Source organism: Papilio xuthus, unplaced genomic scaffold (genome assembly GCF_000836235.2).
Source record: "Papilio xuthus unplaced genomic scaffold, Pxut_1.1 DF826933.1, whole genome shotgun sequence".
Taxonomy (NCBI): Eukaryota; Metazoa; Arthropoda; class Insecta; order Lepidoptera; family Papilionidae; genus Papilio; species Papilio xuthus.
The window spans coordinates 7296218-7317545 of record NW_013531716.1 but is presented as its reverse complement, the minus strand read 5'-3'; the positions used below and the strand labels follow the sequence as shown (position 1 = coordinate 7317545).

Here is a 21328-nt window from a genome sequence, read left to right as displayed (position 1 = left end):
TGTCAGCATAAATTAAAAGTCAAATAGTAACAATATATGCTTTTTATTTGCAATAAAATGATAACAAAATGTATATGGCAGTTTAAAAAATCCCCAGTTACTCTTAAATGCTAAGTACAATCAAATTGTACAAAATAGTTGTATATTGCTTGTTATACATATTCTTTAGTTAAGTCCTATCGGGGGCACATTGCATGGCGACCACCATCCACTGGTAAGCTGGCTCCGGTGATATTGGAGGCCAAGTCACTTGCAAGGAAAGCAATAGTAGCAGCAACCTCCTCTGGCTTCCCTGGACGTCCTAATGCATGGGTTTCCTTTGTGCGCACCAAAAAGGCTGCATATTGTTCCTCACTCAACCCACCTCGCTTTTGTAACTCCGTCAAAATTACTCCTGGGTTAACACAGTTCACTCTTACACCCTTTGGTGCCAATTCCAAAGCAACACAGCGTGTGAACTGATCTACCGAGGCTTTAGATATGTTGTATGCTAAGACTCCAGGAAATGATCTTATGCCATTGACACTAGATACATTTACAATATTACCTTTGGTTTTTATCAGGTGCGGGACTGCTAGCATGGTCAAGTAGTAAATCGAGCGCACATTCGTGTTCATAAGACGATCATATTGTGCGAGACTTGTCGTCTCTATGGTACCGGTTTCAATTATACCGGCGTTGTTCACCAATACATCAATTTGTCCGTAATGATCGACAGTACTCTTAACAATTTTCTCAATATCGCTTTCTTTATTCAAATCTGCAGGGACCACAAACGTGGGCGTGGATTTTTCACAATCGCTGTTCACTTTCTTGAGATTCTCGACATTTCTACCGGTCAGCGAGAGCTTCGCGCCAAGTCTTGACAAAAATACGGCCGTAGCTGCGCCAATACCAGAACTGGCGCCAGTAACAATAACAACTTTTCCAGCAAAATTCATCTTAACTTTTACAACGAACTCTTCACAAAATAATCCAAATGTCTTATCAAAACTATTTATAGAACAACTTATCGGATTGTTTGTTCTCGATTCTTGTCCCTTGTTACATTGACAGTGTTACATGTTGATGACACGGATAATTTGATTTGTTTTGTTGACAGTTATTTTTTATGGCTAAATACTTTTCAAACATTCAGCATTCTCATTAATGTGATTCTTTTTGTTACACATATGAGAATAAAGAAAACCAATGACGAATGAAAACTGCGAGCACGTTTTAATTATTCGTCTTCATTTCTTAAAGCTAGGTATTTGTGCGACCCCATGTACGATTTTTATAGCCGAAAAATGGTCTTTCTAATAAGTTACTTTGTGTGCCACATAGATTAAGTCATATAAACATGTCACGCATCCGTCTAGTACGATCTTAATCAAAATTACAAAATGTAAACAATAATAGTTAAATATTTCGCTAATACAATCAAAATTTCAGTGTCAGTTTTAACAAAATGCCTAAAGTAACAACCAAACTGCTATTTTGCTTATTATATGTATGGAACATTCCCCCATAATGATTATTTGTTTTATAGAAAGAAGTGATTCACATACATATTGGCCAAGCTGGTGTACAGGTGGCAAATGCTTGTTGGGAACTATATTGCCTGGAGCACGGTATACGTCCTGATGGATTTTTAACTTATTCAGATGACCAAGCTAGCTATGGATCATTTTTTAATGAAATTGGGGGCGGCAAACTTATCCCAAGAGTTGTTATGATCGACTTGGAACCAACTCCCATCGGTAAGGCTATATGTAAATTTTTAGTCCACGTTCTAGAAACTAACCGCCATAATATTTTCTAGATGAGATTAGAACTGGAACATACAGGCAGCTGTTTAATCCGTCGACTCTGCTCACTGCTAAGGAAGATGCTGCGAGCAACTTTGCTCGTGGATATTTTAGTATCGGCAGGGAAATGATCGATTTGGCCTTAAATCGCATTAGAATTGCAGCTGAAGATTGTAATTCTCTTCAAGGCTTTATTATATTTCGATCATTTGGCGGAGGCACTGGCTCAGGATTCACTGCTTTGTTATTAGAGGGATTAGTAAGAGACTACGGAAAATTAACAAAAATAGAATATGCCGTTTATCCGGCTCCAAGGATTTCACCGATCATAGTTGAGCCGTATAACGCTGTCCTCACATCGCATGCGTGCATGGACACAGAAGACGTATGTTTCATTTTTGATAACGAAGCCTTATATGATATTTTAGCAAGATCTCTGGATGTGCCGAGACCTACTTACACAAACTTAAATAGGCTCATTGCACAGGTAAGTGAGTAATGAAATTTATTTGATTTGATATCAGATTCGATTAACGCAAATCACTATGTTTATTTTAGGTGGTATCGTGTATGACAGCTTCTATGAGATTTGAAGGTTCTTTAAATGTGGAATTGGTGGAATTTCGGACAAATTTAATACCTTATCCGCGCATACACTTCCCTCTTATTACATTTGCGCCATTCTTGCCAGCATCCAGGGCTATGCATGAAGGCAATTCAACAAGTCAACTCATAATGTCTTGCTTTGAACCAGCCAATCAAATGGTTAAATGCGATCCAAGGCAGGGGAATTACATGTCGTGTTGCTTGCTCTTCAGGGGTGATATTAATCAAAATGACATAAACGCGGCCATCAATCAAATAAAAAGTACTAGAACTATAAAATTTGTTTCATGGTCACCTACAGGATTCAAGGTACAAGCTTACCCACAGTACTGACACTTGTTACAAATAAAGAATTTTCTCAATTTGTTTAGTACGAAGAGGGTACCAAGTAAAAAATGCCGTATTTTGTGGCCTCTAGTTTGTTTTTTTATAACTTTTAGATTGGTGTAAATTATCAACCCCCACTAACGGTACCCGGAGGAGATTTGGGCGCCTTGCAAAGAGCTGTTGTAATGGTATCTAACTCTTCGGCAATACGTGTTGCATGGGAGCGGTTGTGCAAAAAGTTTCACCTAATGTACGCTAAACGAGCGTTTGTCCATCACTATGTTGGCGAGGGTATGGAAGAAGGGGAATTCACTAGCGCATATAGAAACATAAGAGCATTATCTAATGATTATAAGGAAATGGAAACATAAGCCTCACTCTTTCCATACAAAGCTTTATTTTTAATTTCTTTGTTTATCTCAGTCTTTTTAGGTAGTGTGGCCACGTTGTAAAATCAAAAAAGGCTTATTTCAGCTAGTAAAATTAATGTGATCTGTCAATGTCAAAATTAGTGATATCAAATGTCACATCTCAACAAACGTCAAGACAGAAAAAGTCAGAAACAGAAACTTCCCAAAACAAATTTAATTCAATTCAAATAGACGAAAGTTGATATGTGAATGCGACCGGGATTCAAACAAATTCGTGTTAACTATTAATCCCAAGATAATTATAAATAAAATTAATTGCACACAGTGAGTTCTTAAACAAAGTTTCACAATATATTGCTTAGGTTATTTTGTTATCTTTATTTTTGCACCCTAAATTAAATGTTTTAGCGATCAATCAGTTGGAAGTAAGTATCAGATAATTGAAGTACACTAGCTCAACGTAATAGGTTAATTAATAAAAATATTTCGTTCAATATTGCAGCACGATTTCGTAATGTGGAGTTTGGCGCATATTTGTCGTTGCTCTCAGTCAGTGCGAGTCGCACATAGCAAAGTACTACTAAACAATGCTGGAACGCGGTTGATTAGCAGAGAGCTGACCACTCCAACTCGCTTCAATTTAGTAAGCTTAAGGAATACAAAGACTTTTAGGGTAAGAAAATTATTATGAAAATAAAAATTTACTTGCCATAGTGGCAAATAACGGATTTCTTCTTGGCTCGTATATTTTAACCTTCATTTATTACTAATCTATTTATTAAAAATAACAACATGTAATCAATAACACTAGAATGCATAAGAAGGGAGGGAGTTCAGTTACAATCTTTTGTTTTGTGTACATGCTGCCTTTATAGGGTTGTCCCAAATAATTGTGACTAGATGAATACTGTGACAAATTTCAGATAAGTGAAGTGATCAAGTCAAATGGCATCATAGCTCGGTTCTGTGCAAGTGGTCCGAAGCAGAAGCCATCAAAGGCTGTTGGGTACTGGCTGCTGGGATGCAGTGGGATGGTGTTTACTGCGGTAGTGTTAGGTATGGTAGCGGGCTATATAATACTATTGTATAGCGTTTGTTATGTTATTAATATTATTGTAAAGACGACTAACGGAAAGAAGTGAAACAACTGTGATTAATTTATCACTTATATGAATATTGTTTATTTTTGTCTCTGTTGTTTATAAAGATAATGAGAGATGGCATGTTTGTAGGTTTTATGGTGAGGTATCTTGCAGTAATTTTTTCAGTGAATATTGTTAATTTGTGTACATAAGTAATTCAATTAGTTATAACTGTGAAATAAATAAAGGATTGTATTGTGATGCTTTTTGTCTATTTTATTAAAGTACCTTTACTGCATGAGTGTATTTCTTTTACCAATATCTTTCTCTAGTTGTTGCTTGGTTGCATCTTCAAATTAATTGTATTAAAATTTATCAATTGTTTAAAGCTCAAAAATAATTATAAACTGATATTAATGAACAAAATAACAAATTACAATATTAATTATTACTTCACTATTAAAAATTATGACTGCATAGAAAGTTTCAAAGATATGTATAGTGTTTTATCACTTTAAATGCTATACCTGTTTTTTAAAACATCAATTTGTGCCACTGAATGTGTTAATCACCAAAACATGTCTATTGGCAGGTGGTGTGACACGTCTGACAGAGTCGGGACTGTCAATGGTGACATGGAGGCTGCTGGGGGAGTCGCTGCCCACCACAGAGGAGCAGTGGCAGCAGGAGTTTGAGAAGTACAAACAGTTCCCAGAGTATAAATAGTAAGTTGACGTGCTTTTTAAACATAACATCAATGTTAGTACATTTATTTTGTTATTTGTATGCATGAAAATAAAAAGATGACTTAGTGAGTTTCCTATGTGATGTTCCATATAGTAAGTCACTTTATCAAATTTCATACAGATCTAATCTGTTAACAAGTATTCATCCATATGTTCATAATGAGAATGTGCTATGTCTGTTCTGCAGCAAAAACCAGAGTATGACGCTGTCAGAGTTCAAGTGGATCTGGTGGATGGAGTACCTGCACCGCAGCTGGGGGCGCTGTATCGGCGCCGCGGTCTTCCTCCCCGCCGCCTTCTTCTGGCGCAAAGGATTCCTCGACAAACACATGAAGAGACGTGTCTCCGTCTACTGTGCACTCGTCGCTGTTCAGGTAACAAGCAAGCGAACAAACAAACAGCAAATCTATTTCGAATAACTCAGCTTATTTTATCGACTTTAACAACACATGCATACTCCAGGGTCTGATGGGCTGGTACATGGTGAAGTCAGGTCTGGAGGACCGCTTCCAGGGTCCCTCTGACGTGCCCCGCGTCTCCCAGTACCGGCTGGCGGCCCATCTGGGCCTCGCCTTCGTCCTGTACTTGGGTCTGCTCTCAGGAGCCCTGCGGGTGCTTCGCCCCTTCCCCGTCGCAGCCACATTGCACAAGATGAAAGATTTGAGGAGTGTGACAGCGCTGGCACACACTGTTAAAGCTATGGCTTTCTTTACTGCAATATCGGGTGAGTGTTATATAAGAATATGCTAGCTGTCTCTCACGACTCCGTCTGCGCGGAATGGAATAAGACTTAATAAGTAGTCTATGTGTTCTTCCAGGCTATGTTCTACATTTATGTCAAATTTCAGTAAAATCCGTACAGCTGTTCTGGATATACTTTCATCCATCCAATATATATAATAAACATTCATCCATCCAAACATTCACATAATAAAGTTAATTAAAAAAACAATAATTATTATTGAAAAAATAAGTCGGATTTATGATTTTTATAGTTCAATATGTGCTCAATTTTTTTTGTAAACTAAAATGTTACCTGTGTGAGAGCGTCGGTGGCTCAGGGGTAAAGCACTTGACTTGCAATCTGCAGGTCCTGGGATCGAATCCCGCCATGTACCAATGTGTTTTTGATTTTCGATTTACATATGTACATTTATCTGACGTTCTTACGGTGAAAGAAAACATCGTAATGACGTATCTACGTATAAATTCAAAGATATGTGTGAAGTCAACCCGCACTTGGCCAGCGTGGTTGACTATGGCCTAATCACCCTTGATTTGAGGGTAGGCTCCGAGCTCCTCGGTGGGGACGTATAGTGAGCTGATGATGTGTGCCCTAAAATGTTAGCTGTTTAAAGAGACATGTAAATAAAAGTTTGTTTGTACGATGAGGCGCGTTCGTGGCCGGACTGGACGCGGGTCTGGTGTACAACTCGTTCCCGAAGATGGGCGAGCGCTGGTTGCCGGAGGACATCCTGGCGCTGACTCCGACGAGGCGCAACTTCACCGAGAACCCCACCACTGTGCAGTTCGACCACCGCGTGCTCGGCACCGCCACCCTCGCCGCCGCCACCACCCTCGCCCTCCTCGCGCGCCGCCGCACCCTCTCGCCCCCCGCCACTACCCTCGCGTATGCTGTCGGAGCCATGGCCTGGGCACAGGTCACTTCTCTTTATAATCATTATTATCTATACAAATAGTCGTGTTTATTACACTATAACATAAGAACAACTGAAAAATGATGGGGAGGTAGCTAAAAACCATGAGACGGACATAGGATACTTTTTATGCTGTTTATCAGACGAAGTCGCGATCAAAGGCTAGTTACTTACTTATATTTATGAAATCCCACGACGCCACATTAGTTACGATGTAAAATTTCTTTTATACAAAGTGTTTAGATAGTGAGAAAACCAATTTATAAATAAAGAATATTGTGGACAACAACATAACTCACGCCTGAAACCGAGAGGGGTAGGCAGAGACTGCGGACATCTATTTCTCGTGGTCCACTCTCTGTTGTGAATACAAGTTTTGATTGTTTATATCGTATGTGTGACAACGCAGGTGTGCCTGGGCATAGCGACGCTGGTGACGTACGTGCCGACTCCGCTGGCCGCCAGCCACCAGGCCGGCTCGCTGACGCTGCTCACCCTCGCCCTCTGCCTCACGCACGAGATCAAACTCCTCAAGTACATACCCAAGTGAACCGCATCACATCGCATTGTGCTAAATCCTACGTATTTAATGAGTTAACTGTTGTATTATAAACCATAGCTGTTACAACAATAACCGTATCTTTGTTTAAACTGTTATAAAGTTCACAAATGTTTTCTTGCAATGGAAACACACGGAGTAACATTGTTACCTTGTTGAGTTCAGTCGACACAGTATTGTAACATGTTTCAGTGAAACTTCTTTATATTATAAGTTAACAAGCGGATACTTGAATTCAGTAAATTGAAGAAGAATGTACAGAAAGATTAATTATATGATACAATAATATGCTTTACACATCACATCCTCCATCAAATCCACTTCCTCTTCACATTATTTCCTTGTAAGAAACAGTAGTAAGAGGAAGTGGACTAAAATTATACCTCCGAGTATTAAAACTAATGTTAATCTTCAAATTAATATTTGTATTGTAAATGTGTCGCGTGAAACAGACTGCTTTTAGTATAATATTGTACTATTTAAATAGATGGTTTTTGTTTCTATATGCTTTTTATTTTTTCCTTTATGTTTCACGATTAATTTCAAGCAGATCAAGTACGTAAATGGGAAAATTTAGATGAATGGATAGCTGTTTGTTACAAGTTATCTCCGGAACGGCTCAGTGATTTTTTAATTTAATTGGGCATACATGTAGAATAGTTTGAAAAAATAAAGCTAGGAAGGCTACTTGTATTTTTTTATGACTGAGCCGCGACGACAACAAGTCTATATGTGTCACTAATTCAGAAAAGGTCGAGAAGAGAACATTTTAGCCCCTTCTATTAGATCACTTTGTTATGCCTATATTTAAGCATTTATCAGATAATAAGTACAAGAATGAAATAAATATATTTATCTTAACCGATTTTATTTAAACATATTTTACAGCAATGGATTTCTATAAGAACAAAACCAATTGTTATAGGAACGCAACGCGGAATACTAAATTTGCATTGCAATAGATTCAACGAGTTACGTTACAAATAGTTTTTGACAAAAGAATATTTTATGTGCGGTGAATTTTAAACACAAGAGAAGCAGATTGCAAATTGTATACAATAAGATAATAGATTACGTTTAATTTGTACACGACTTGCGAGTTTAAAGATCAATATAAAAAAAACTCCATACAATGCAAAACAATCTTCTATGCTCAAGTTAAAAGGAATATTGAAATATTAGCAAATTAACTGTTAGTAAAATATATTAAATGTATATAAACGCTATTATTTACAAGCGTATCGACGTGAGCAAAAGAATTAGTTAAAGTACAGTGAAAGTTTTGGAATTTACCCGTATCACTCAATTAGGGATGAGAAAATCGACGAGCCCCTTCCATAAAGCTATTAAATTATACATGCCTCAAATATACAGTGTATACATTTAATATAACATGTATACTATCCATATAGGTTGTATACTTCACTTAAAATATCAACTGCGATATAATTTTACAATAAAAAATCGAGCGGACATATAAAGTACAGATAAAATTATATTTACTGAGCAAATTTACTTTTATTGGGCTTCTGGAATACGGGCTCGGTGAACATTTAAATTAGCACCACACAATAATTCCTTAAAGCGGAAAGGAAATGCTATAAACAAATTAAAATATGTTAAAGATAAAATTTAACCGCACAATTTTGAGACTTGAATTTTATAAATCACAATTATTTAAATAAAATTTACCAGTAGAATTATTTTGCTTATATTTTACGAAAATTGAGACGTTATTTTAATTCTATAGATAAATATAAACAATATGGCATGCGATACGAACACAAACGAAATGGTTCGGCATTATATAGGATGTTCACAGTTTCGAAACATTCTACATTTTTCAAAGACATGTTATTTAAGTATTTTGAAGGAAAAACAGAATAATTTTTTTGTAAACTGTCAGCTAATGAAATATGTTTATGTTTATAAACGATTTTTTTTCAAATTATTGTCTGTGAAGTTTCTACTTAGATTATTTCGAGTACTGAAACATCGACATTTATTTTATTTTTTTAATTTGAAGTAATTAAAGAAAAATTTATTAACTTCTCGCAACCATAATTTTCCTCCAACCACTTCAAACCTTATACGTTATTATCTATGGTAACCGGAGGCAGCAATAAACAAAAACTGTTACAAAACTAAGCCTCATCCAAATGTTTACATTAGCGTATAAATATACACATATCTTTAGTCTATGGATTAGTTTATATATTTATTTATATTTTACATACTTTATTTTATATTAGACCATTATAATAGGTTTTCATCGCCAAAACATCTGCATAAAAACATATCTTTCTCTCGTTTCTTATAGAGAATGAGGGAGATGTAAGTTTGTATCCATCCTGCATGTGTTTTGTCAGTGGAAATCAACGAAGCTAAACAATAAACATCGAGAAACTTGTACAATACATATTCTCATTGCGAGAATATCTTGCATCTATGTAAAGTTTATTCATTTATTAATTACAATATTTAGGCGAAAATACACTCATTAATATAAAATTAAATATTTTATTATCAATAATTACATTTATCAATAATTATTTATAGGCCATCAATATGAAACAGAAAAGAAAAATATTAATTTATATAAATTTTCTTGCGTTTTAAACAAAAACAGCATTGTTATTTCTTCATGTATACACTTCAGATGCGTAGTATACACACTATATTACGTTCATATAAGGCGTAAACCAATGTATACATGTTAATTAAAAAAAAAGGAAAAACAAAACGACTAATAAAAGTAGGAATTTACTTATAATTTTATCAAGTAAAGATAGTAACTAAGTTTTAAATACTTTACGATTTGCATGTAAAATATACATTTATTTAAAAATATATGTAAGTAGTTATCACTGTATGAATACATTTAATATAGAAAGAAATGCAGAGAATAAATTAATGTATATTAAATATTCTAGCCGTTAAGAGATGAAATATTTTGTAGGCGGTATGTTTTGAGTATATTGCCTCTTAAAAACATTATGTACTTGAATATACAATACATATATACATAGTAAATATACTAATTATTTGTGTCCCACTAATCTATTTAATCTTCTTCATCAATAAAAATAAAAAAAATCAATGCTTGTATGTTTTGATGCGTTCCAAACTATTTTTGATAATTTTAATAAAACTTTAGAAAGATACAAAAAAAAAGCTCTTTAGTGACATTTTTTGTCAATTTTTCAAATATTTTTGTTTTGAAACAATATTGCTTAATTTTACATTTAAATTTAAATGGAAATAATTTAAAAATGAATATGCAATTATTTGAGATGTAAATAGGATTTTTAATTTTGTGTTACAAATAATAATAATTTATTGAGCAATATGTCATTAGGTTTCTGAGGTTATTTGCCGTATACAGGGGGATATTATTAATTTGTTTTTTTATTATAAATATTATAATATTTATAATTACATATTAATTACTTCTAAATAAAGTCTCATGACGAAAATATTAAACAAATTTATTTAAAGTAATATGAAGTAACTAAGATAGAACACAAAATAAATAGCATTACTAATTAGGAAAATAAGGCTTTGTCCTTCAAATTATATAATTACATATTAAAGATATATCGTGGGTTTCTGAGAACAAAATGTTCATTTAAAACATATTGTTATCTCCGTGTTGTCAAAAACAGGGATGACGATATGTTTTATACAAAGATTTATGTCTCAGAAACCCACTGTTAGTATATTAGTGATATTTTTAGGAATATTTAAATAAACTTAAGGTTTGATTTGACAAAACAAATCGCTATTTATTATATAATTTTATGTATTAATTTTTTTCATATTATTTACATGTATTTAGGTAATGTGTACTATGAGTATGCAAAATCTGAGATTAAATTGTTAGAGAGATAATTAACACTCAGAGAAACGTTATTACTATACAAAATACAAAACATGCAAAATTTACACAACTTTAGATTTTTCCTTGCATATTTTAAAATAACTCTTCATGTATATAAAATCTTGTTTTAAATAAATAATGGCAGTAAATGTAATCCAGTTCGAAATATATTAAGAATATAATAAATGCAATAATTTAATTTACATACAAATAAAAAATAATAATCTCATTATAAAACAAGCGCTTGTATGAGTGTCAAATGTACGCTCATATTTAATCAAGTAAGAAAAATCAAATAAATTTGCTTTAATATTATATTTTTATACCATACTTTAATTTAATAATACTTTTTATATATAAAATTATTTTGTAAACGTTCATTTCAACATAGGTTTTTGATATATTAAAAAAATGAAGGATTAAATCGATTGCTATCATAGGAACACATCGATTTCAGAGCGCAAAGCGATTACGATTAATTTTATCGATTTTTATTAAAAAAAAATGTTGAAGTTATGCAGATTTATATACACGCTTATGATATGTCGACACGTTTTGATAAAAACTATTATATTATATGAACACAAAACAAATTAAACAAAACCACATTCAAAATAAATAAAGTTATCAAAAGTTGAGCTTCATTTAAAAAAAATAAAAAAGAACTGAAACAACCAAACTTCATCAAAAAAAAAAACAAAAAAATATCAAGCATAAAATCGATATTGTTGTCTATAATCGGCCACGCATGCGATTATCGATATTGATGCGAATCGATGTGTAGTTGCCGGGAATCTCAAATGTAAGAACTTGCCAGAACACTATTGCTATCTCTGACATTTTCAAACAGAAGGAGAGGGATGGCAATATTGCAATACAAATATCACTACATTGGACATTCACAGCGTACGTCCAGTTTAGATTATTCTAGTAAAGCGACAGATTTCAGTGTGTGATTACAACTGGAAATATGTAAACTAGAATGCACTGTATGGTTTCCAGAGTATGTTTACATACTTCAGTTGTAATCCAGTGTAGATTCAGCCACTGGATTGGAATAATGTAAAGTGTGAGAGACCCATGTTGCAGTACCGGGTGGTGGGGTGGCGGGCGGGGGCGAAGCTCCTAGCTGGGGGGGCGCGGCTCGGTGCTGACGATGACCTGCACCACGTATCCGGGCGTGATGCGCGCCTCCTCGACCAGCAGCCGGTCGCCCAGCAGCTTGCCACCGTAGAACCAGCGCTGACGCCACGGCTCTATGCCCTCCAGCGCCTACACACACACATAAACCATTCAGCCACATTTACTACGGATGTTCCAATAAATTGTTTTAGAAAAAATAATGAAAATCTACAAAAATTAAAAACAAACTATTTCTCTATCAAACCTGATGCCTTGTTAACTAAGCATATATTTTGACTTAATCACCATCTAATATGAAATCAAAAAACCAAAGGTTTGTTCATTGAAAAATTAACAATATTTCAATATTAGAAAACAAAGTGTTAACTATACTTTGACATATATTGACTTTATTCTTACGCAAATAGCGATCATTCAGATTAATTTATGACAGTCGGTCAAGTATGGACAGGAAAATGTCGCGTGCATTAGCAGTCAAGTCGCGACGACGTTTCAATTTATCATCAACATTAAGCTCGGGTGTGCAGGGGGAGACGTATTGTCGTCGATTTCTCAATACATGAGTCACGTTTCAATTTGTACGGGCAACATGACATTAAACATGCTTTCATACTCCACACTTACACACTATATAACTCCTTGCTAACAAACACATAACTTTACAAGTACTAAGAGAAACAAGATTTCACCTACAAGAACTATGTTTTCATAATTAAAGCTTGGTATTAGCAGTTAATGAATGTATTGATTGAATTAAACTCTATTAATACTTGATATACAATTAATAATAATCCGTACCGATGAAGTGAACAAATCTTACTAATATTATAAATGCAAATATTTAGATGGACGGATGTTTGTTAGAAGGTATCTCCAGAATGGCTGCATGGATCTCGTTGAAATTTGGCCAAAGATATAGAACATTGTCTGGAGGAACACATAGGCTAGGGTATTATAATTTGTTGAAATCCTGATACAACTCTCCCATCCTCATCTACTTACATTGAAGTATGTACCACTGATTACAAACAATATAAATTAAAAAAAAATCTTAAGAATTAACTAAATAAGTGAGATTCATTATCAAGGTACATACATGCAGTTCAGTCTTGCAATGTGCGATGGTGTGCCGAGCACCCACTCGCAGCTCAAGGTCGCGGCAGGTGGTAGAAAGCCGCAGCCGGAGCGCTAGAGCTGCGCCCCCATCCGCAGGCTCTGACCACTCTGCTGGCGAGTCGCGCCCGCACGCCTCCTTCACCATATTAATTGGCGGGGACAGGCAGTAGATTGGTACCTATACAAGACACACATTGTAATATTATTTGCAAATTGAATGGTAGAATGACCTTGGAAACATCCATCTATCTGCGATGGGAGGGCAAGGGATTAGCACCATACTTGACAGTTGAACAATATTGATTTTAATCAAATCTGAAATCTGACTTTTGCCTGAGACATTTTCAGAAGTTTTGCACATACCCATTAAAGTTATTATTTAATTTTTAAGACAATTAATTTTATTAAAATCCAAATAAATGTAACATCTCATCTTCAAGTATTTATCATATCTAGTAACATTAAAAGATAAACTGTTTCCTTATTTGTATTATTTTGCAATTGTGTATACATGAATACAGTTCTTACATTCAAGGTCATGGCCATAGTTCTATCCTTAGTTGAGGCACTAGAATTGAGGCATTGTCTCATTAAAAATATTAGCCATTTTATTGGACTCAGCAGTGTGATTACATACTGGAGGAACTACCCTTTATAATGATGTTTCATAATTTGTCTTTTAGTTATAAGGCTTTTAATTTCCTATGTAGCTCTTAATTTTGCAAGAGTTGGTGCGCCAGAACACATTTTTATTTGTAGCAGAGTGTAGCGAAATGACCTTGGGCTTCCAAGATATTTGAAAAGACTAATTTAAGCAAAGTTACAACTACAGCATGTTTATCCATTTAATTAAGCTAATTATCTTAATATGATATTGCTTATCAATTCTAAGTTTATATAATTTAAGTTTCAAGGGCATCAGAAAAGAAATGCATGACTTATAATTTAGGCATTTCAATACAAGTGTTCACAAATTGTGTGACTCATAGGATAAATTGTTACAATTGGAACATTTAAAGAAGTCTGACATATCTACATATCTATGTCATATTATCTATTCCATTTCCATTTGACAACAGGAAGTTTTTGATAACTTGCAGTGCAGCTGCTGTGTGACATTTGTACTTTACATTTATGTAATATATACACATTAATTAAATTGGAATGTTTGTATGTAATATCGAAAAAAATCATGTTTCATAAATATGATGTATAAGATAGCTAACAAAAAATCTAATTATTGTTCGCCTGTCTGTGAGGCAGTGTTAGTAACAGGAAATCAACAGAATGACTGGTTAAATTCTAAACAGGACTATGATGAGATGGTAGCTGACACATGCAAGCATATTATAAGTTACTTTTTATTTCTGCTCGAACAAAGTCTGGGGTGCCCGCTAGTAAATAATAGAAACACTTCATACATCTACAGGACCTATTAAATTCTAATGGCCAATATTTCTCTGACAATAACATAAATCAAGATGTTATATGACCTGATAGCATTTAATTATGTTAGTGTTGCGAGAAATTAATTTTGAAAACATTCAATATCTATCAAGAAAGCTAGAATGGGTTTATAAAACATACATTATGAATCCTACTTGACTTTAATGTGTTCTCTCAATAACATATTGGGCAACAGACATTACCTGATATCTAGTTCCCCATTCATCATAGCATTCTGTGAGGTAGCCATTTGGCACGGAGACACTGGCGCCGTCCAGTATAGCCTGCGCCAGCTGGAAATCCATGGCCTCGGCGGCGACGGCTGCCGCCCGCAACGCATCCCAAATCTCCTTTCGGCCCTCGAATGCCGGCGCAGTGTCCCAGAACTCATCACGTTTACTCCGCAGCTGGCCCTCTGTTAATGGCACGTCAGACTTCCACCGAATCGTTTCATGACAAAGGGACTGATTTTTCCTCAGAGCACCTACAACAAAAACTTAATCAGCCCATGAAGTCGTCTCCACGGTGACGGTCAGGCATTCACATACCGGAATTAGGCCGCGACACAGTTCCAGACGACCCTTCCATAGGGCCGCTTCTGCTTCTAGTTATTCCGATGCAACCACCCATTATAATCACATTCTATGATCTCCACTTTAATAATTTAGTACAAAAAAATATTAACAAATAATATTTTCATTGCCTATCCATTTCTGTCAAAAGATAGCTGTACACATTCTGTATTTGCATTGTGAACGAATGTTTCTATTCCGAAGTTTATTGTGTGTTTCAAAATTGTACACACGGCCGTTTTATATACCAAGAGAAATTGTACTTTTAAACATCAGCATCAACATTAGCAACAGATTTATCCAGAATTTAATTTATTTTTATTGTATCAATTGGTTCTTCTAATCATCTAACTAGAAAAAAAAAGTTCAACACGCGACATTTGACAAAACGAAACGTAAAACATCGAAGTGGTCCGAAGTGAGATGTACCAAAAATGCCTAAAAATTTGCTGAAAATCATTAAAACTTTATTTAAATAAAAGAAATTTTACGACTTCAATAATTTAGTCACATTATTTTTCCAATTTAGAATGATTTCATTTTTATTTTTATCGAATTAATGGAATTTAATATTTTTGGAAATCTTGGTATTAAATACCATCTATGTATTCAGTCCAATTTTTATATAACAAGCCGTCTTTGCAGATTACAAACCAATTAAACTTCCATAAAACTCCTATTTATAAAAATAATACTGATATAAAAATACTTATTATTTGTATAAAATTACTGCTACATAACTTGTCAGGTTGACAGTTACCATTGTCATTTTTGTCAATCGTGAAATGTAAACATATCATTGTCATCGCAGATTTAAGACTGTATTTTTATTTTTTGCATTTCTATTGTAAATGTTTTATTTTTACTAATAACAAGCAATAGACTATTTATGATATGGAAAATAATGTAAACTTCAAGACGATCCAGGATTACAAAGTCACCAATGTAAGCTTTACAATCCGTTGTTAAATTTAAATTGAATATAATTCACATATCAAACACTATTGTGAGGATGATATTCTATTTTATATTGCAGGTTGACCCGACTGCTTTTTACATATCAGAGTTTTTATCAAATAGCGAAGAGCAGTATATCTTATCGAATATTTATTCGGCGTCGAAACCTAAATGGACTCAACTTTCGAACAGAAGACTTCAAAACTGGGGTGGTATTCCTCACAATAAGGGCATGATAGCCGAAAATATACCCGATTGGCTGCAGAATTATCTAAACAGAATAGATGAATTGAATTTGATGGGTGGAAATAAACCAAATCATGTTTTAGTTAATGAATACACACCTGGGCAGGGCATCCTGCCACATTTAGATGGGTCATTATTTTACCCGACTATAACAACAATTTCTGTAGGCTCACATATTGTTTTAAAATTTTGGGAGCCACTACCAGATGCCAATGAGAATGCTTTAGATATGAAAACAGTTTTTTCATTTCTACTAGAGCCAAGAAGTCTACTGGTATTGCAGGATAAACTGTTCCATCACTATTTGCATAGCATTGAGGAAATAAAAGAGGATGTTATTGATGAGTCAATAAAAAATTTACACATGTGTTCAGATAAATATGTGAAAGGTGATACTGTCTGCCGCAGCACAAGAATATCACTAACAATAAGACATGTACCTAAAACAAGTTCATTTAAAATTAATATTGGTAATAAAAGATGATAATAATTAAGCTTTTTAATATACTAATTTTTAGCTTAAATTCCTTTTAAAAGTTTCTAGTACCCATAATAATATAGCTTAAAAAAACAACATTTTAAAAGCATTACCATTTAATTTTCCTTTGTTTAATTAAAAAAAAGTAAGATGTTCCATTTTTAAATAACATATTTTTTTATTTACAATCCAGATGGCTATGGATTAAAATTAGTTTAATGATTAATTTTATGATTTGATAAAAATATTGATTTTTATAATGAAATTATCAAAATTGTTTTTGAGTGAAAAATTTATTCGGCGAGTTGCATGCAATAAGACAACAGTTAGATGGGCAAGTAGGAAACCAGCTGCGGAACACGCCCAGACATGCGGCTCTGATAAAGTAAAGGTCAAAGAAGTTAAATCTAACGAAAATGAAAAGGTTAAGTAATTATCTTGATGTAATTATTTCCAAGACAAACAAGTGTCGAGATTTACCCAAATTAAGCCTCGACCTCTAATAATTACTATACACCTTCCGTCACCTCCGTCAGTCAATACTAAGAACTCTTGTAGATGCTCCCACACTATGCCTCCAACGATTCTTGGGACGGCTAAACAACGGCCTATTTCAAACATTTTATAATTTAACATTGCCAACTTGTTCAACTAATGTCGAGGCTTGTTGGTATGATATAGTTTTTATTTTATTTTTCAATTAAAATAACCACTACTGCGTTATTTTCGCAGAAAGGTGTGGTGGTGGGCGTGTTCGACAATGGCAAAGAACTAGAGCTGACGTGTGTAGGTCGCGAGATCGACCAGCGCAACGGAGGCAAACTCGCGCGGCAACTCAACGAGTTAGTTATTTATTTCGTAACAGTCAACATTCGATTTAAAATAGGCATTTTGTACCAGTTTTACCCTAAACTAAGGAAGATAAATTCTTTTAAATTGATTTTTTATATAATATAAAAGTTTTAATAAGCAACAATCTAGTATCGTTTTGTTTCCAGAGTGTCCTGTCAACTGCGGCTGGGACACGCGCTGGTGGTGAGTGACGTGGGCGAGGAGGGCGACGTGGCGCTGGCATGTTGCGGCCTCAAGCACGCCGGATACAACAAGCTGGAGGAACTCGATGAGAAACGGGTCTGAACATCTCACTTATTATAATATGTACCAAATGCAGCACTCTTTTCTAATTAGGAATCGATGAAAGGAAAGAGATATTGACGAAAAAATTGTTTATTCTTGTATCAATCAAAAGTAGAAATAGCGTTTGTAACCCAATTACATATTGGATACTTGTTTGTTAGTTTTATTCTATAAATAAAAGGCAACTAATATGATATAAATGTTGATGTGTCAGGAGAACGTGCGGTGGGGTGTGGGTGCGGGCGTGCGCGCGCTGCAGGCGCGGGGCTGCGCGCGCGTGCTGGTGGACAGCTCCGTCGCGCCCGATGCCGCCGCGGAGGCCGCCCACCTCGCCGCCTGGAGGTACACTTCCTATCTCTTATTACCAAAAGAAGCACTAGCAAAAGAATAGGCACGAAGGACCATAGGTGACATTAGAAAAAAGATTTTTATATTGTGTTAAAATATATATAATTCTCTTTCTTTGATTGATTTCCTATGTTCTTGCATGAGAGCTGGTAACGCTTAGACTTCGATCAGGTTTCAAGAGTTCAAGTCGAGCGCAGAGCGGCGGACTGTCGCCAGCGTCGCGATGTACGAGTGCAAGCAGTCGAGCGAGCAGGCCGGCGAGCAAGCTGGCGAGCAAGCTGGCGCGCACGGTGGCGAGACGTGCGCGGCGCTGTGGGCGCGCGGGGCGGTGATGGGCGAGGCGCAGAACTGGGCGCGCTACCTGTCCGACATGCCCGCCAACAAGATGACTCCTATAGGAATCGCGCAGGTCAGTTCAGATATGAATTGTTTAGTGACATGTGACGCTACTAGTGAGACTCGGAAGTGACGGTGTGTGTGTTGCAGGCGGCGCTGGACACGCTGTGCCCGCTGGGCGTGCAGGTGTGGGCGCGGGACGGTCAGTGGGCGGCGGCGCAGCGGCTGGAGGCGTTCCTGGCGGTGGCGCGGGGCTCGTGCGAGCCGCCCTACCTGCTCGACTGCGAGTACAACGGCGCCGCCCCCGACACGCCCCCAGTGCTGCTCGCCGCCAAGGGCGTCACCTTCGACTCGTGAGACCTTTGCTTTCTATTGCTCTTCATGTCCAGATAACGATGTGCGAAGTTTAATTAATGTGCCATATAAATAGAATTTGACACTTTCTTAGTCAAAAAAATATGCTTTAGATGCTCTTTCAAATATTTATCGTATGTTAAGTGGTATAATATTATACATTTTAATAAATACTATATGTATGCGATGTTCAGCGGTGGGCTGTGCCTGAAGCCGCCGGAGCACATGCGGGAGAACCGTGGCAGTATGGCGGGCGCGGCCGTCGTGCTCGCCGCCATCAAGGCCATAGCTGAACTCAAGGTTACACTATATTCATCTGGACGTATGGACTGATAGAGCAATCAAACTGTACAGTAACGGTTCCACCTCTAAGAGTGCCCTGGGCGAGATATCTAGGGCGCGCTATTTTTGACCTTGCCTTGGGAGGCAGGGGTTTAACAAGTTTAGGTTATGTTAGGAGATGAGATAAATATCTTGAGCAAGACACTATCAAGCCGTTTCATAGTTCTGAGGTGGATTTAGTGAGCGACAATATATTATAAGTAAATGAGGTACATGATGTACGACAGATCCCCATCAACATCCGCGCGGTGATACCTCTGTGCGAGAACCTGGTGAGCGGGCAGTGCATGAAGGTGGGCGACGTCGTGCGCGCGCTCAACGGCACCTCCATACAGGTCACCGATATCATTCATTTATTATATACCTGACACTAAACTTGATTTAAAAGAGTCTGTTAAAGTTACCGACATTGTATCCTTAGTTCGAATCCTCACCACGGCCCAGGGTCAGCGCTAAAATGTTAAAGTTGGCGCAAAATATCACAACTTATAGCCAAGTGTTGGCGGATAATAAAGTATTCTGGATTTAATTTTTTATTGACTTTCACAGGCGACCTCTTAATTTGGAATGATTTGATTTCTCTAAAATAGTTTTGTTATTGTTGTCGGTTGTGATCAGATCGAGGACACAGACATGGAGGGTCGTCTGCTGCTGGCGGACGCGCTGGTGTACGGACAGGCCGCCTACCGCCCCGCGCTCGTCGTCGACGTCGCCACGCTCACACGTCAGTGCTGCATACTCATCCTCAAACTAGACTACACTAGTATTAAACAATACCTAACAACTTACCACAAATAAAAAGTAAATCCACCGCAAAAACAAGTATAAAATATAGAAAAATTATTCGTAATTGAGTGATTATTTTTGTTGAAATAACCTGTTTACCATGTGAAAAAATGTGCACAATTTGTTACAAGAGTTGGTGTTGTGTTGTGTTGTGCAGGGGGCGTGCTGCTGGCGACGGGGGGCGGGGCGTTCGGGTGCTTCAGCAACGCGGAGGGGGCGTGGCGTGCGCTGCGAGCTGCCGGCGCGGCCAGCGGGGACCGGCCCTGGCGCTTCCCGCTATGGAACTACTACCACGCGCAGATCACAGGCACGCCTCAACAACACGCTGGGTACAGACCCTGACTCCTTGCTTACTTATTGCTAACTACATTTTCAGATGAACCATCAGTGGATCTGAGGAATAAGGGATCCGGAAAAGCTACACCATGTCTGGGCGCAGCTTTTCTAAGGGTAACTTTGTTTACGTTCATTTTTTTACACGTACAAACTTACATTTAACTACGATCTCGCCTTAGATGTAGTCGAAAGATGCCCCTTATCTTTATTATTGTCTATTTCAATGTATTATTGTAGTTTTTAAACGTGAAACTCCTCAGCGTTAACAATTACACTGTTGAATTTAATTTTCAAAGATATCTGAAGAATCTGTGCCTTGTGTAAGAAATAGATAAAGTGGTAGTAATGTGTTGTCAGAACTTTGTGTGCGGGGAGTGGGTGCACCTGGACGTGACGGGCGTGGGCAAGCTGGCGCACGCCGCGGCGCCGCCTTACCTGCGCCGGCGTCGCATGAGCGGCCGCCCCGCACGCACACTCGCCTACTTCCTGGCCGAGCTGCCGCACACCAAACAATAACCTTTACACCACCACCACCACTTCAAAATTAATTCATTCATAACTTAATCAATAAATATTATTACGTAACAATTGATATAAAAATCGTCTATGATGCGTTTGTACTTTTGTTTTTAAATCACATTATGTAATTCGTAATGATTTTTATAAATTATGTTTACATTATTACATGATAATAAAAAATGATTTTTTTCCA

The 21328-nt window shown here is 36.5% G+C and overlaps 6 protein-coding genes across 6 annotated transcripts; 4 read left to right on the top strand and 2 right to left on the bottom strand.

Moving 5' to 3' along the window:
- Nucleotides 1–24: 24 nt before the first annotated feature.
- Nucleotides 25–1072, bottom strand: LOC106122078 (bacilysin biosynthesis oxidoreductase BacC). The gene has a single exon (XM_013317929.1). It carries the CDS (start codon nt 939–941, stop codon nt 177–179), a length of 765 nt encoding a protein of 254 aa, XP_013173383.1. The 5' UTR covers nt 942–1072; the 3' UTR covers nt 25–176.
- Nucleotides 1073–1349: 277 nt separating this feature from the next.
- On the top strand, nt 1350–3270 carry LOC106122076 (tubulin alpha-1 chain). The gene is made up of 5 exons (XM_013317926.1): nt 1350–1459; nt 1532–1742; nt 1805–2277; nt 2349–2705; nt 2837–3270. The coding sequence occupies exons 1-5, from the start codon at nt 1451–1453 to the stop codon at nt 3092–3094; spliced, it is 1308 nt and encodes a 435-aa protein (XP_013173380.1). The 5' UTR covers nt 1350–1450; the 3' UTR covers nt 3095–3270.
- Nucleotides 3271–3369: 99 nt separating this feature from the next.
- Nucleotides 3370–7628, top strand: LOC106122077 (cytochrome c oxidase assembly protein COX15 homolog). The gene is made up of 8 exons (XM_013317927.1): nt 3370–3519; nt 3597–3767; nt 4018–4150; nt 4769–4901; nt 5110–5296; nt 5385–5646; nt 6315–6583; nt 6990–7628. The coding sequence occupies exons 2-8, from the start codon at nt 3609–3611 to the stop codon at nt 7128–7130; spliced, it is 1284 nt and encodes a 427-aa protein (XP_013173381.1). The 5' UTR covers nt 3370–3519; nt 3597–3608; the 3' UTR covers nt 7131–7628.
- Nucleotides 7629–11656: 4028 nt separating this feature from the next.
- Nucleotides 11657–15686, bottom strand: LOC106121913 (ubiquitin domain-containing protein 2). Its single transcript, XM_013317746.1, has 4 exons — nt 15273–15686; nt 14928–15208; nt 13259–13456; nt 11657–12291 (listed from the first exon to the last, which is right to left on the bottom strand). Exons 1-4 carry the CDS (start codon nt 15352–15354, stop codon nt 12145–12147), a joined length of 708 nt encoding a protein of 235 aa, XP_013173200.1. The 5' UTR covers nt 15355–15686; the 3' UTR covers nt 11657–12144.
- A 383-nt stretch (nt 15687–16069) lies between these two features.
- LOC106122267 (alpha-ketoglutarate-dependent dioxygenase alkB homolog 6) lies at nt 16070–16989 on the top strand. The gene is made up of 2 exons (XM_013318194.1): nt 16070–16241; nt 16333–16989. Exons 1-2 carry the CDS (start codon nt 16191–16193, stop codon nt 16981–16983), a joined length of 702 nt encoding a protein of 233 aa, XP_013173648.1. The 5' UTR covers nt 16070–16190; the 3' UTR covers nt 16984–16989.
- A 199-nt stretch (nt 16990–17188) lies between these two features.
- Nucleotides 17189–21147, top strand: LOC106122266 (cytosol aminopeptidase). The gene is made up of 12 exons (XM_013318193.1): nt 17189–17401; nt 17710–17819; nt 17976–18108; nt 18329–18456; nt 18634–18871; nt 18949–19151; nt 19347–19452; nt 19722–19829; nt 20113–20218; nt 20438–20587; nt 20657–20730; nt 20974–21147. Exons 1-12 carry the CDS (start codon nt 17237–17239, stop codon nt 21130–21132), a joined length of 1680 nt encoding a protein of 559 aa, XP_013173647.1. The 5' UTR covers nt 17189–17236; the 3' UTR covers nt 21133–21147.
- Nucleotides 21148–21328: the final 181 nt, after the last annotated feature.

Excerpts from the sequence above, each read along its gene's own strand:
- LOC106122078 (XM_013317929.1), bottom strand. The coding sequence starts at position 941 with ATGAATTTTGCTGGAAAAGTTGTTATTGTTACTGGCGCCAGTTCTGGT.
- LOC106122076 (XM_013317926.1), top strand. Across the intron at positions 1,743-1,804 it reads CTTGGAACCAACTCCCATCG|ATGAGATTAGAACTGGAACA; the intron begins GTAAGGCTATAT and ends AATATTTTCTAG. Across the intron at positions 2,278-2,348 it reads TAAATAGGCTCATTGCACAG|GTGGTATCGTGTATGACAGC; the intron begins GTAAGTGAGTAA and ends TGTTTATTTTAG.
- LOC106122077 (XM_013317927.1), top strand. The coding sequence starts at position 3,609 with ATGTGGAGTTTGGCGCATATTTGTCGTTGCTCTCAGTCAGTGCGAGTC. Across the intron at positions 4,151-4,768 it reads GTTTACTGCGGTAGTGTTAG|GTGGTGTGACACGTCTGACA; the intron begins GTATGGTAGCGG and ends GTCTATTGGCAG. Across the intron at positions 6,584-6,989 it reads GAGCCATGGCCTGGGCACAG|GTGTGCCTGGGCATAGCGAC; the intron begins GTCACTTCTCTT and ends GTGACAACGCAG.
- LOC106121913 (XM_013317746.1), bottom strand. The coding sequence starts at position 15,354 with ATGGGTGGTTGCATCGGAATAACTAGAAGCAGAAGCGGCCCTATGGAA. Across the intron at positions 15,209-15,272 it reads TGTGTCGCGGCCTAATTCCG|GTGCTCTGAGGAAAAATCAG; the intron begins GTATGTGAATGC and ends TTTTTGTTGTAG. Across the intron at positions 12,292-13,258 it reads ATTGCAAGACTGAACTGCAT|GCGCTGGAGGGCATAGAGCC; the intron begins GTATGTACCTTG and ends GTGTGTGTGTAG.
- LOC106122267 (XM_013318194.1), top strand. The coding sequence starts at position 16,191 with ATGGAAAATAATGTAAACTTCAAGACGATCCAGGATTACAAAGTCACC. Across the intron at positions 16,242-16,332 it reads AGGATTACAAAGTCACCAAT|GTTGACCCGACTGCTTTTTA; the intron begins GTAAGCTTTACA and ends TTTATATTGCAG.
- LOC106122266 (XM_013318193.1), top strand. The coding sequence starts at position 17,237 with ATGAAATTATCAAAATTGTTTTTGAGTGAAAAATTTATTCGGCGAGTT. Across the intron at positions 18,872-18,948 it reads CTCCTATAGGAATCGCGCAG|GCGGCGCTGGACACGCTGTG; the intron begins GTCAGTTCAGAT and ends TGTGTGTTGCAG. Across the intron at positions 20,219-20,437 it reads CGACGTCGCCACGCTCACAC|GGGGCGTGCTGCTGGCGACG; the intron begins GTCAGTGCTGCA and ends TGTGTTGTGCAG.